At 43.3% G+C, this 14824-nt stretch overlaps 1 protein-coding gene across 1 annotated transcript in view; it reads left to right on the top strand.

Moving 5' to 3' along the window:
- Nucleotides 1–14824, top strand: part of man2a1 (mannosidase, alpha, class 2A, member 1) — a 246509-nt gene that overhangs the window by 68952 nt on the left and 162733 nt on the right. Inside the window, exon 8 of the mRNA XM_043710422.2 lies at nt 358–535. Within this exon, the coding sequence (XP_043566357.2) occupies nt 358–535 (178 nt within the window). The remainder of the gene's footprint in view (nt 1–357; nt 536–14824) is intronic.

The raw sequence follows: 14824 nt of genomic DNA, 5'->3' as shown, positions 1-14824 counted from the left end.
TTTAGGACCACCACAAAATTTAACTGAGAGAGAATAACATAACTTGGAAATTAGAAAAATAGCTAAAATATATTAATTTACCTACAAAATAAAACACAAGCCAAAACCTAACCCACTTGGTTACAGTCCCAGTTTGGAGTGAGAAAGCTGCAGGTTCGGATTCCATTATGCGTTTTGAACTCCAAAATAAATATTAAATATGAGAAAATATGCAGATGATAAAACACTATTTAAATAGAAGTTACTTTTATGTTTTCATTTATGCTTTGCTAAAAGTACACATTATAAACCTGTTTAATGATCACTGCTTATTCAGTACATTAAATATTTAAAATCTTTTTGTTTTTGTTTTTGAAGAGCCAAACTCATCTTAGACCAATATAGAAAAAAGTCCAAACTTTACCGCACCAAAGTGGTCTTGATTCCCCTGGGAGATGATTTTCGTTATGACCAGTGGTCAGAATGGGATCAACAGTTTCAAAATTATCAGAGGCTTTTTGATTATATGAACACCCATCCAGAGCTGCATGTGAAGGTATGTTAAAACCTAGAGTATAGTACATGTTAAGCACTTGTATATATTTTAGTGTTGCAAAGTACAGGTATTTTATCATCATTCTGTTCTGTAATATATATAGATTGTAAAGCATTTTTAAATTCTCAATTTAAGAATGTCTTTGCATAGGGCGATGATTTTTACATTAAAAAATGCAAATGTGGCGAATAGGAAATGACCACCTAGACCATCTCTGGATCAGTGCTGGAACCACTATTATTTACAATATATGGAAATGACTTGGATAAGAAAAGTGAATTTTGGATGACACAAATGGAGAAAGACTGCATTTAGCGATGGAATAAAGAATTTTGGAAGTCCTCATCTGTGAATTACAAAAAGCTAACTTCCAAGTTCAACTGGTAATAGGAATGGCAAATGTGATATTGGCCTTTATTTCAAAGGGAATGGAGTATAAAAGTAGGGAGATTTTGCTAAAACTATATAAGATACTAACCAGATCACAGCTGACTGGCCTTTATCCAAGGAAAGGAGGCAGAACTGAAAAATGTGTTGCTGGAAAAGCGCAGCAGGTCAGGCAGCATCCAAGGAGAATCGACGTTTCGGGCATAAGCCCTTCTTCAGGAATGAGGAAGGTGAGCCAAGCAGGCTAAGACAAAATGTAGGGTGGAGGGACTTGGGGGAGGGACGTTGGGAATGTGATAGGTGGAAGGAGGTTAAGGTGAGGGTGATAGGCCAGAGAGGGGGTGGGGGCAGAGAGGTTGGGAAGAAGATTGCAGGTCAAGAAGGCGGTGCTGAGTCCGAGGGTTGGGACTGAGATAAGGTGTGGGGAGGGGAAATGAGGAAGCTGGAGAAATCTACATTCATCCCTTGTGGTTGGAGGGTTCCTAGGCGGAAGATGAGGCGCTCTTCCTCCAGGCGTCGTGTTGCCATGGTCTAGCGATGGAGGAGGCCAAGGACCTGCATGTCCTTGGCAGAGTGGGAGGGGGAGTTAAGGTGTTCCGCCATGGGGCGGTTGGGTTGGTTGGTGTGGGTGTCCCAGAGGTGTTCTCTGAAATGTTCCGCAAGTAGGCGGCCTGTCTCCCCAATGTAGAGGAGGCCACATCGGGTGCAGCGGATGCAGTAAACGATGTGTGTGGAGTGCAGGTGAACTTGTGGTGGATATGGAAGGATCCCTTGGGGCCTTGGAGAGAAGTGAGGGGGGAGGTGTGGGCGCAAGTTTTGCATTTCTTGCGGTTGCAGGGGAAGGTGCCGGGAGTGGAGGTTGGGTTGGTGGGGGGTGTGTACCTGACGAGGGAGTCCCGGAGGGAGTGGTCTTTCCGGAATGCAGATAGGGGAGGGGAGGGAAATATATCCTTGGTGGTGGGGTCTGTTTGGAGGTGGCGGAAATGACGAAGGATGATACGACGTATCCGGAGGTTTTAGACTGGAAGCCTGTGACCAGTTGTGTGCCACAGGGATCAGTGCTGGGTCCACTGCTTTTTGTAATTTATATAAATGATTTGGATGTGAACTAGGATGTATAGATTGTAAGTTTGCAGATTACACCAAAATTGAAAGTGCAGTGGATGGTGAAGAAGGTTACTTCAGTGTACAACGGGACCTTGATCAGATGGGCCAGTGGGTTGTGGAGTGGTAGATGGAATTTAATTCAGATAAGTATGATGTGCTGCAATTTAGAAAAGTGCTAAGGTCCTGAGAAATGTTGCTGAACAAAACAGCCTTGGAGTACAGGTTCATAGTTCCTTGAAAGTGGAGTATCAGGTAATGAAGAAAGCATTTGAGAGGTCAAGTTGCAGCTGTGCAGGTAATTGGTCAGGCCACTTACGAAATACTGTGTGCAATTCTGTTCTCCCTCCTATTGGAAGGATGTTGTAAAACTTGAAAGGATTGAGAAAAGATTTACAAAGATGTTGCCAGGGTTGGAGCATTTGAGCTATAGGGAGAGACTGAATAGGCTGGGGCTGTTTTCCCTGGAGTATTGAAGACTGAGGGAGTGACCTTATAGATATTTATAAAACCATGAGGGGCATGGATGGGATAAATAAACAAGGTCTTTTCCCTGGGATGGAGGAGTCCAGAAGGAGAGGGCATAGGTTTAGGGTGAGACGGGAAAGATTTAAAAGGGAATTGAGGGGCAACTTTTTCACAGAGGGTGGTGCATGTATAAAATGAGCTAACAGAGGAATAGATTGAGGCTAGTACAATTACAAGATTTAAAAGTCATCTGGATGGGTATATGAATAGGAAGGGTTTAGAGGGAGAGGGGCCAAGTGCTGGTAAATGGGACTAGATTAGTTTAGGATATCTGGTCAGCCTGATGAATTGGTCTGAATGATCTACTTCCATGCTGTACTTCTTTATAATTCTATGTCACACTATGCAGTCATTCTCCATTTAATGTTTTTTTTTCAGTTTTCCTGCCAAAGTAAACAACTTCACATTTTAGCACACTCACCCATTCTCTAAATATCCATTAGCAACCACCTTATGCCTTACTCATCACATAGTTTCCTACCAATTTTGGTGTCATCTGTATAATTAGCTACAATGCATTAGTTTCTCTGTTATTATCAATGGTGAGTAGTTGAGGCCCCACCACAATGGGATTATACTCATCACATCATGCCAACCAGACAAAGACTGGGCACACTGCTTTCTGCCCAGCCAGTCAATCTTCTTATTAATGCCAGTATATTACCACTATAGCTTGAGCTTTTATTTTCCACAATAATCTTTTTGCAGCCTTTAATCCAATGCCTTTTGGAAGTGTAAGTGCAGTATGTCTATAAGTTATCTTTTATCTACAATGCATATTACTACTTCAAATAAATCCCATAATTTGGTTAAATATGAATTCCCTTTGAGAAAATCATGCCAATTTCCCCAGATTACCTTGCATTTTCTAAGTGTGCTATTAGAACCTCTTTAGTGTTTGATTCAATACCATCTCTAAATAGGCATCAAATTAACTGGCCTATAATTGCCTATTTTCTGCTTCCCTCCCTTCTTAAATACTGGGAATGTGTTTGCTATTTTCCAACGGAACCTTGCCCTGAATCAAAAGAAAATAGACACCAATATGTCTGTTATCTTGTTAGTCTCCTCTAAATCCTGAGGATAAAGTTCACCTGGTCCCAAAGATTTGTCAGCCCACAGTTCCATCAGTTTGCATAGTACTGCTTCCCACGTGAATAAGTTAATTTTTTCTCTTTTGCCTCCTGATTTACAGCTATTACAGGAATCGTTTAGAAAGGCAGAAGCAAAATATTTGTTTATTTATTTTCTACTGTTAACTACTTGCATTCTCACTCTCTCAAGACCCAACATTCCCATTATTTACGACTTTCTGTTCTAAAGTCTTGTTGACTTGTTTTCAATTTTAACATTTCCAGCTAGCTTCCTCTCGTAAGTTAATTACTTCCTCCTGAAAACCATTTGTCATGCTTTGTCATTCTTTATATGCTGACCAAACATCTAACCTGCCATCTATCTTTGCACAGTCATATGCTTTTTCCCCAAAATTTGATCCTTTCTATAACTTCTTCAGTTAACCGTGGATATTACCCTGTCCTTTTCCAAGTTTTTTCTTCATAGTAGGAATATATTCATTTTGAATATTCTGAAATCTCCATAAATGTCTGCCATGTGTCCCTATTGATGTGCCCTTTACCAAGTATGCCAATTCACTTCAGCTAGTTCACATTGCGTCTACACCATTGCCTTTATTTATGTTAAAATGTTGTCTTAGAACCAATCTTTTCCCTTTCAAGCAGGACATGATATTCAATCATATTGTGGCTGCTGCTTCCTGGCAGTGCCATTAGTCTGAGCTCTTTGATTAATCCTCTTGCAATCTTTTCACATTCTTAGATGGCCCTGTACATGACTTAAAGGGACTGACTTGCTTGACATGTGCAGGAACTTTGATGGATAGCTTCTTCGATTGAAAATTGCTTTTGACTCATTCCTCTACTGCCTCTGTCATCAGATTGATCTCTGACATATGCTCCTGGATAAGCTGTAATTCCCTACAATAAGATGTTTTTTTAATTATGGGTCAGATTTCCTGATAGCCAGAAAATTGTTTCTGAAATATAGATGGCAGTTTCACATGGGGACCCTGCAGAATTCCTAACATAGCATATTCAGAAGGAATAAAAAAATCCAGGACAAAATACACCTCTTAAAGCCATAGTAGCATTACAGTGGGTTTGTTTTCCTTGGAGCAGAACTGCTAAGGGGGTGGGGGCTAATCTGATTTGAGGTGTACAAAATTGAGAATTTCCTCCCTCTGGCAGACGTGTCTAAGACCAGATGGCATATGTTTAAGATAAGGAGTAAATGGTTCAGAGGAGATGTGAACAAGGTTTTCTTCACCCAAGAGGGTGGCAGATATATGGCATGAACTGCCTGACTGGGTGGTGCAGGCAGACTCTTTAGCAACATTCAAGTAGCATCTGGATCAGTACTTAAAATCCCTGGGCATAGTAGGTTATCAAATGACCAAGTCCAGATAAACAAGATTAGTGTAGACTGCTAGGTTCACCACTAGTCAGCTTATTCAACGAAAGAGAGAATGTTGAGGAGTTATGGCCCAGATTTCTTGATAGCCAGAAAATTGTTTCTGAAATATGCCTAGGCCTCTTGATATACTTAAATTTGTTTTGCATGCCAAAATATGTTAAATTTAACTAACATTTATTTGGAAAAATGTAAATGCCATGGTGGTTGGAACAAATGATATTGATGTTTGCAAACTGAAAGGATGAACACTACCAAAAGAAATCAACTTCATTTCTCCTGGAAGTATAACATTCAGCAAAGTACAGATATAAAAAGTATTTGGTTAGCATTCACCAACAGTGGAAAAACTACTGATTAATGAACATATTTCCAAAGTAATAAACTACACATTGGCACATCTACTATCTATTTGGCATCAAAACCTGAACAAAGTCAATGTGTAAAAATTTAATGTTTACTTTATAGGTCAAAAGTACTCCTCAAAGTACAGAATAACCTGAATAGGTAAAGTGCTAAACAAAGTAGAGAAAGACAGAAGCCAAAAAGATAAATTTATGGAGTCATACAGTATAGAAACAGGCCCTTCGGCCTGCCATGTCTACGTCTACCAACAAACTCCAGTCTACACTAATCTTGTTTATCTGCTCTTGGTCACTCCATAACCTACTGTGCCCAGGAACTTTAAGTACTGATCCAGATGCTTCTTAAATGTTGCTAAAAGATCTGCCTGCACCACCACTCAGGCAGCACATACCATATATCTCCCACCTTCTGCGTGAAGAAAACCTTGTCCATATCCCATCTGAACCATTTACTCCTTAAACTTATGCCATCAGGCCTTAGACATATCTGCCAGAGTGAAGAGATTCGCATATTTTTGTACACCTCAAATCAGATCCCTCTCACCCCCTCAGCAGTTCTACTCCAAGGTCAACAAACCCAGTGTGATGCTACTAATTTTAAGAAATGTATTTTGTCCTGGAGTTTTTTATTCCTTCCGAATATGCCATGTTCGGAATTTTGTGGGGTCTCTGTGTGTGCAACTCCCATCTATATTTTCGAAGCAATTTTTTGGCTATCAGGAAATTTGAGCCATAACTCCTCAACATTCCGTCTACCTAACAATTATGTAATCTGGGGAAAAAGGAAAGCAAAAGAAAAATTTGCATTTATATGGTGCTTTTCATGACAGTCAGTTTTGTCAAAGCAGACACTATGTGTGCAAACTCCACACAGATCGTCACCTGAGACTGGAATTGAGCCTAGGTCCTTGGTGCTGGAGGCAGCAGTGCTAAACACTGAGATACCTTGATCCCTGGGGTCATTCTTGTGAACCTCTTCTGGGCCCCTCCAGTGCCAGCAGAACCCTTCCTTAGGTACAGAACCCAAAACTGCTCACCATATTCCGTATGTGGTCTGACAAGAGCCTTAGCAGTATATTTCTGATTATATTTTCTCGTCCTCTTGAAATGAATGCAAACATTGCATTTGCCTTTCTAATTGCAAACTTAGCCTGCATGTTAATCTTAAGAGAGTCCTGACATAGGACTCCCAAGCCCTTTTGTTCTTCAGATTTCCGAAGCGTTTCCCTGTTTTGAAAACAGTCTATGCCTGTATTCTTCCGACAAAAGTGCATAATCTTGCACTTTCCCACATTGCATGCCATCTGCCACTGTTTGCCCACTTTCCTAGCCTAATCCAAGATGGAGGACAGGAAAAATGTCTGGCTGTAAGAGCTGCTCCCTTTTTTAAGGTATTTTAGGTGCTGGAGGTGATTTCCTCAAATTCCAGGAGCAGCAAATACTGTTGCATTGTTTTGGAACTTAGGAAAAAAAAGTCAAAACAACAGCAGTTTTAAAAGGGAGAAGAGCAGACAAAGGAAGCACATGGTGAGGACAGTGCAGGAGAGAGAGAGAGAACCTGCACAGTTACTGCCTTTGCTGTTTTTGAATTCATGTGTCGCTGGACATCGGAGTGCATCTGGGAAAATTAACAAACAGTGAACTTCACAACTAAACTTGGAGGAACTGGTTTGGGCGAAGTTCACAACACAGAATCAGAGAAGTTAATTGTTGTTTTATGTCTGTCCAAGAGAAAGGCTGTATTAGTGAGTATAGTGGGTTCTTTCTTGATTATATGTTTTTGGAGATAAGTCTATTGATTAAACTTAAAATATAAGCCATAGCTATAAATTTAACCTGGCGCAGTGTTATGTAGAAGAATAAGACGGTATTATTTTCTGGGTCTGTAGATTGTGAAGGGGCACAAATGGCCTTTGCAGTGATATGTACTTCTTGTCAGACGTAGGAGTTTAAAGAGAGTTTAAGGGTTACTGCAGATTATATCTGCCATAAATGCTGTTTATCAGATCGAGTGGATTGGTTGGAGAGACAGTTAGAAGCAATGAGGAATTATAGGAAGGAGGGAAAGTCTCAGATACAGTCACATAGATGGGTTAACTCCAGGAAGGGTAAGAGAGGTCGGCACCTTGGGCAGGAGTCTTTTGTGGATATAAGCATTTCAAACAGGTATGTGTTTTGGAAAATGTAGGGAGTGATGGATTCCCAGGGGAACGTAGCACGAACAGCCAAGTTTCTGGTATTGAGACTGGCTCTAATGCAACGAGGGGTACGTTGGCTTCCAAGAGATCAATTGTGTTAGGGGATTCTGTAGTCCGAGGTACAGACAGACGTTTCTGTGGCCAGCAGAGAAAAAGCAGAATGGTGTGTTGTTTCCCTGGTGCCAGGATCAAGGATGTCTCCGAGGGTACAAAATGTTCTCACGGGGGAGAGAGGGGCCAGCAAGAGGTCATTGTCCACATTGTAACCAATGATATAGGAAGGGAAAAGGTTGAGATTCTGAAGAGAGATTACAGAGAGGCAGAAATTTAAAAAGGTCCTCAAGGGTAGTAATATCTGGATTACTCCCAGTGCTACGAGCTAGTGAGGGCAGGAATAGGAGGATAGAGCAGATGAATGCATGGCTGAGGAGCTGGTGTATGAGAGAAGGATTCATATTATTGGATCATTGGAATTTATTTTGGGGTAGAAGTGACCTGTACAAGAAGGACGGATTGCACCTAAATTGGAAGGGGACTAATATACTGGCAGGGAAATTTGCCAGAACTGCTTGGGAGAATTTAAACCAGTATGGTGGGGGGGGGGTGGGACCTAGGGAGATAGTGAGGAAAGAGATCAATCTGAGACTGGTACAATTGAGAACAGAAGTGAATCAAACAGTCAGGGCAGGCAGGGACAAGGTAGGACTAATAAATTAAACTTTATTTATTTCAATGCAAGGGGCCTAACAAGGAAGGCAGATGAACTCAGGGCATGGTTAGGGACATGGGACTGGGGTATCATAGCAATTACAGAAACATGGGTCAGGGATGGGCAGGACTGGCAGCTTAATGTTCCAGGATACAAATGCTACAGGAAGGATAGAAAGGGAGGCAAGAGAGGAGGGGGAGTGGCATTTTTGATAAGAGATAGCATTATAGCTGTGCTGATGGAGGATATTCCCGGAAATACATCCAGGGAAGTTATTTGAGTGGAACTGAGAAATAAGAAAGGATAATCACCTTATTGGGATTGTATTATAGGCCCCCTAATAGTCAGAGGGAAATTGAGAAACAAACTTGTAAGGAGATCTCCGTTATCTGTAAGAATAATAGGGTAGTTATGGTCAGGGATTTTAACTTTCGACTGGGACTGGGACTGGGACATCGACTGGGACTGCCATAGTGTTAAAGGTTTGGATGGAGAGGAATTTCTTAAGTGTGTACAAGACAATTTTCTGATTCAGTATGTCAATGTACCTACTAGAGATGGTGCAAAATGTGACCTACTCTTGGGAAATAAGGCAGAGCAGGTGACTGAGGTGTCAGTGGGGGAGCACTTTGGGGCCAGCAACCGTAATTCTATTTGTTTTAAAATCGTGATAAAAAAGGATAGACCAGATCTAAAAGTTGAAGTTCTAAATTGGAGAAAGGCCAATTTTGACAGTATTAGGCAAGAACTTTCGAAAGCTGATTGAAGGCAGATGTTTGCAGGTAAAGGGACGGCTGGAAAATGGGAAGCCTATTTGAGATGGGATAACAAGATAACAAAATGAGATAACAAGTACCCAGAGAAAGTATATTTCTGTTAGGGTGAAAGGGAATGCTGGCTGACTAAAGAAATTGAAGGTTTGGTTAAGAAAAAGAAGGAAGCATATGTCAGGCATAGACAGGATAGATTAAGTGAATCCTTAGAAGAGTATAAAGGAAGTAGGAGTATACTTAAGAGGGAAATCAGGAGGGCAAAAAGGGGACATGAGATAGCATTGGCAAATAGAATTAAGGAGAATCCAAAGGGTTTTTACAAATATATTAAGGACAAAAGGGTAACTAGGGAGAGAATAGGGCCCCTCAAAGATCAGCAAGGTGGCCTTTGTGTGGAGCCACAGAAAATGGGGGAAGATACTGATGCAAAATATTCATTTAGTATTTACTGTGGAAAAGGATATGGAACATATAAACTGGAGGGAAATAGATGGTGACATCTTGCAAAATGTCCATATTACAGAGGAGGAAGTGCTGGATGTCTTGAAACGGTTAAAGGTGTATAAATACCCAGGACCTGATCAGGTGTACCCAAGAACTCTGTGGAAAGATAGAGAAGTGATTGCTGGGCCTCTTGCTGAGATATTACTATCATCGATAGTCACAGGTGAGGTGCCGGAAGACTGGAGGTTGGCAAACGTGATGCCACTGTTTAAGAACGGCGGTAAAGACAAGCCAGAGAACTGTAGACCGGTGAGCCTGACCTCAGTGGTGGGCAAATTGTTGGAGGGAATCCTGAGGGACAGGATGTACATGTATTTGGAAAGGCAAGGACTAATTAGGGATAGTCAACATGGCTTTGTGCGAGGGAAGTCATGTCTCACAAACTTGATTGAGTTTTTTGAAGAAGTAACAAAAAAGATTGATGAGGGCAGAGCAGTAGATATGACCTATATGGACTTCAGTAAGGCGTTCGACAAGGTTCCCCATGGGAGACTGATTAGCAAGGTTAGATCTCGTGAAATAAAGGGAGAACTGGCCATTTGGATAGAGAACTGGCTCAAAGGTAGAAGACAGAGGGTGGTGGTCGAGGGTTGTTTTTCAGACTGGAGGCCTGTGACCAGTGGAATACCACAAGGATTGGTGCTGGGTCCTCTACTTTTCATTATTTACATAAATGATTTGGATGCGAGCATAAGAGGTACAGTTAGTAAGTTTGCAGATGACACCAACATTGGAGGTGTAGTGGAAAGCGAAGAGGGTTACCTCGGATGACAACAGGATCTGGACCAGATGGGCCAATGGGCTGAGAAGTGGCAGATGGAGTTTAATTCAGATAAATGCAAGGTGCTGCATTTTGGGAAAGCAAATCTTAGCAGGACTTATACACTTAATGGTAAGGTCCTGGGGAGTGTTGCTGAACAAAGAGATCTTGGAATGCAGGTTCATAGCTCCTTGAAAGTGGAGTCGCAGGTAGATAGGATAGTGAAGGCAGCGTTTGATATGCTTTCCTTTATTGGTCAGAGTATTGAGTACAGGAGTTGGGAGGTCATATTGCGGCTGTACAGGACATTGGTTAGGCCACTGTTGGAATATTGCGTGCAGTTCTGGTCTCCTTCCTATTGGAAAGATGTTGTGAAACTTGAAAGGGTTCAGAAAAGATTTACAAAGATGTTGCCAGGGATGGAGGATTTGAGCTATAGGGAGAGGCTGAACAGGCTGGGGCTGTTTTCGCTGGAGCGTCGGAGCTGAGGGGTGACCTTATATAGGTTTACAAAATTATGAGGGGCATGGATAGGAATAATAGTCAAAGTCTTTTCCCTGGGATCAGGGAGTCCAGGACTAGAGGGCATAGTTTTATGGTGAGAGGGGAAAGATATAAAGGAGACCTAAGGGGCAACATTTTCACGCAGAGAGTGATACGTGTATGGAATGAGTTGCCAGAGGATGTGGTGGAGGCTGGTACAATTGCAAGATTTAAGATGCATTTGGATGGGTATATGAATAGGAAGGGTTTGGAGGGATATGGGCCGGGTGCTGGCAGGTGGGACTAGATTGGGTTTGGATATCTGGTCGGCATGGACAGGTTGGACCGAAGGGTCTGTTTCCATGCAATACATCTCTCTGACTCTCTGCAGTCTCCCAGCTGCCTCAGCACCACCTGTTTCTCCAGCTATCTTCATGTCATCTGTAAACTTAGCAACAATGCCCTCGATTCCTTCGACCCAATTGCTAATGCTTAATGTGAATAAGTATAGTCCCAAGACAGTCCCCTGTGCAACTGCACTAGTCACTGGCTGCTATCCTGAAAAAGACCACTTTATCCTCACGCTGTCTTCTGCCACTCAGCCAATCCCTTTTTCATGCCAGAACCTTGCCATAACACCATAGGCTCTCTTTTTTAACAGCACCCTGTGAGGCACCTTGTCAGGGACCTTCTGGAAATCCATGTAGATAACGTCTACTGGCTTTCCTTATTCTAATTTGGTCATTACTACCTCAAAGTATTCTAACAAATTTGTCATGCATGACCTCACCTTGATGAAGTCATACCGACTCAACCCTATTTTACCAGGTACTTCAAAATACTCCATGATTTCATCTTTAATAATGAACAACAAAATCTTACCCATGACCAAGGTCAGGCTGACTGGACTCTAACCTCCTTTTTCCACCTCCCTCCCTTCTTTAACAGTGTTATTAAATTAGTCATTTTCCAATGTTTTGGGAGCTTCCCTGACTCCAGTGATTCCTAAGAGATCACTACCAATGCCTCCACAATCCCTTCAGCTATCTCCTTCAGAACACTAGGGTTTGATCCATTCGGTCTGGGTGAATTATCCACCTTCAGGCATTTCACATTCCCAGTGCCTTTTCCTTTGTGACAGTTACTGCACTCCTCTCTGCCCCCTGACTCTCTTGAAGTTGTGCTATGCAGCTGGGGTCTTCCTCCATGAAAACTAATGCAAAATATCTATTCACTTCCTTTGCCATTTCATAGAATCAAAGAATCCCTACAGCATGAAAGGAGGGTAATTGGCCAATTGAGTCCACACTGACCCTTCAAAGACCATCCCACCCACCTATCCTAATCCTCTAGCCATGCATTTTCCACACAATCGACACATTCCTGAACACTGTGGACAATTTAGCATGGACAATCCATCAAATCTGCACATTTTTGGACTGTGGGATGAAACCGGAACACCCAATGAAAACCCACCCATACACTGAGCCACCGTGCTGTCCTCTTGGTTTCTTCATTCCCCATTACTACTTCTCCAGCCTGTTTTTATTTCCCAGCATTGCATTGTCCACTCTTTCCTCTCTCCTACCTTTTATATGTCTGAAAAATCTCTTGCAATTTTTTATGTTATTAGCCAGCTTACCCTCATATTTCATCTTCTCCCCTTTGTATGGTTTTCAGTTGTTCTCTGCTTATTTTCAAAGGCTTCCCAAAGCTTTGGCTTCCAATATTCTTTACCATGTTTTATTCTCTCCCTCATTTCTCTTGTCAGCTATGTTTGCCTCATCCTCTCCTTAATATATTTCTTGCTTGGGATAATTTTCTGATGTAGGCAAATGTGAGGACTGCAGATGCTGGAAACCAGAGTCTTGATTAGAGTGGTGCAGGAAAAGCACAGCAGGTCAGGCAGGTAGAAATCAACATTTCGGGCAAAAGCCTTCATCAGGAGTGGAGGCAGGGAGCCTCCAGGGTGGAGAGATAAATTGTGGGGGGGAGGGGGGCTGCTGGGGAGAAGGTAACAAAGAGTACAGTAGGTGAATAGGGGTGGGGATGGCGGTGATAGGTCAGAGGGGAGGATGGAGTGGATACGTGGGAAGGGAGATTGGCAGGTAGGACAGGTCATGAGGATGGTGCTGAGCTGGAAGTTTGGAACTGGGGTAAGGTGGGGTGAAGGGAAATGAGGAAACTGGTGAAGTCCACATTGATGCCCTGGGGTTAAAGTGTTCCAAGGCACAAGATAAGGCGTTCTTACTCCAGGCATCGGGTGGTAAGGGAGTGATGGTGGAAGAGGCCCAGGACTGCATGTCCTCGGCAGAGTGGGAAGGGGAGTTGAAATGTGAGGTTGATTGGTGTGGGTGTCCCGGAGATGTTCCCTAAAGCACTCTGCGAGGACGCATCCAGTCTCCCCGATGTAGAGGAGACCACATCGGAAGCAACGATACAATAAATGACATTGGTGGATGTGCAGGTGAAACTTTGATGAATGTGGAAGGCTCCTTTGGGGCCTTGGATGAGGTGAGGGAGGAGGTGTGGGCGCAGGTTTTTTTAATTGTTACGGTGGCAGGGGAAGGTGCCAGGACGGGAGGGTGGGTTGTTGGGGGACATGGACCTGGCCAGGTAGTCACGGAGGGAACGGTCTTTGCGGAAAGGGGTGGGGAGGGAAATATATGTCTGGTGGTGGGTCCCATTTGGAGCTGACAGAAATGTCGGCGGATGATGCAGTTTATGCGAAGGTTGGTAAGTGGAAGGTGAGGACCAGGGGGGTTCGGTCCTTGTTACAGTTGGAGGGGTGGGTTTTGAGGGCTGAGGAGCAGGATGTGGATGAGATGCGTTGGAGGGTATCTTCAACCACGTGGGAAAATAAATTGCGATCTCTGAAGAAGGAAGCCATCTGGTGTGTTCTGTGGTGGAACTGGTCCCCCTGGGAACAGATACGGCGGCGGCGGAGGAATTGGGAATATGGGATGGCATTTTTGCAGGAGGTGGGGTGGGAAGATGTGTAGTCCAGGTAGCTGTGGGAGTCGGTGGGTTTGTTAAAAAAAATGTCAGTGTCAAGTCGGTCGTCATTCATGGAGATGGAGAGGTCCAGGAATGGGAAGGAGGTGTCGGAGATAGTCCAGGTGAATTTAAGGTCGGGGTGGAATGTGTTGGTGAAGTTCATGAACTGCTCAACTTCCTTGCGGGAGCACGAGGTGGTGCCGATGCTGTCATCAATGTAGCAGAGGAAAAGGTGGGGAGTGATGCCGGTGTAACTACGGAAGATGGACTGTTCTACGTAGACGACAAAGAGACAGGCATAGCTGGGACCCATATGGTGCCCGTGACTACCCCTTTGGTCTGGAGGAAGTGTGAGGATTTGAAGGAGAAATTTTTAAGGTTGAGGACCAGTTCAGCCAAACGAATAAGAGTGTCAGTGGAAGGGTACTGTTGGGAACGTTGGAAGAGGAAGAAACGGAGGTGCTTGGAGGCCCTGGTCATGGCGAATGGAGGTGTAGAGGGATTGGATGTCCATGGTGAAGATTAGGCGTTGGGGGCCGGGGAAACGGAAGTCTTGGAGGAGGTGGAAGACGTGGATGGTGTCTCGAACGTTTGTGGGGAGTTTGTGGACTGGGGGGATAGGACAGTATCGAAGTAGGTGGAGATGAGTTCGGTGGGGCAGGAACATGCTGAGACAATGGGTTGGCCGGGGTGGTCAGGCTTGTGGATCATGGGGAGAATTGGGCGGTGCGGACGAGGTTGGAAATTTTTTGATGTGCCTTCCTGATTACCTGTAGAAACTCCTGGCATTAATACTCCACAATTTTCCCTGCTAGACTCCCAGTTCAATCAACTCTGGCCTGTGTTGTGGACCAGACCAGACCCCCTCAAAATATTTTAAGATAGCCTAGACCCTAGCTTTTTCTTATTTTAGAGGTAGATGTGAAATGCATGTTTCAGATGTGATACAATAGGTTGAACCACTCAATATCAAGCAAAACACAATTTATTTAAA

The sequence above is a fragment of the Chiloscyllium plagiosum genome, unplaced genomic scaffold, assembly GCF_037043375.1.
Source record: "Chiloscyllium plagiosum isolate Xiang-an unplaced genomic scaffold, Cpla_swu_hap1 HiC_scaffold_2, whole genome shotgun sequence".
Taxonomy (NCBI): Eukaryota; Metazoa; Chordata; class Chondrichthyes; order Orectolobiformes; family Hemiscylliidae; genus Chiloscyllium; species Chiloscyllium plagiosum.
The sequence above is the reverse complement of the archived record's forward strand: the minus strand, read 5'-3'. Positions and strand labels throughout refer to the sequence as shown.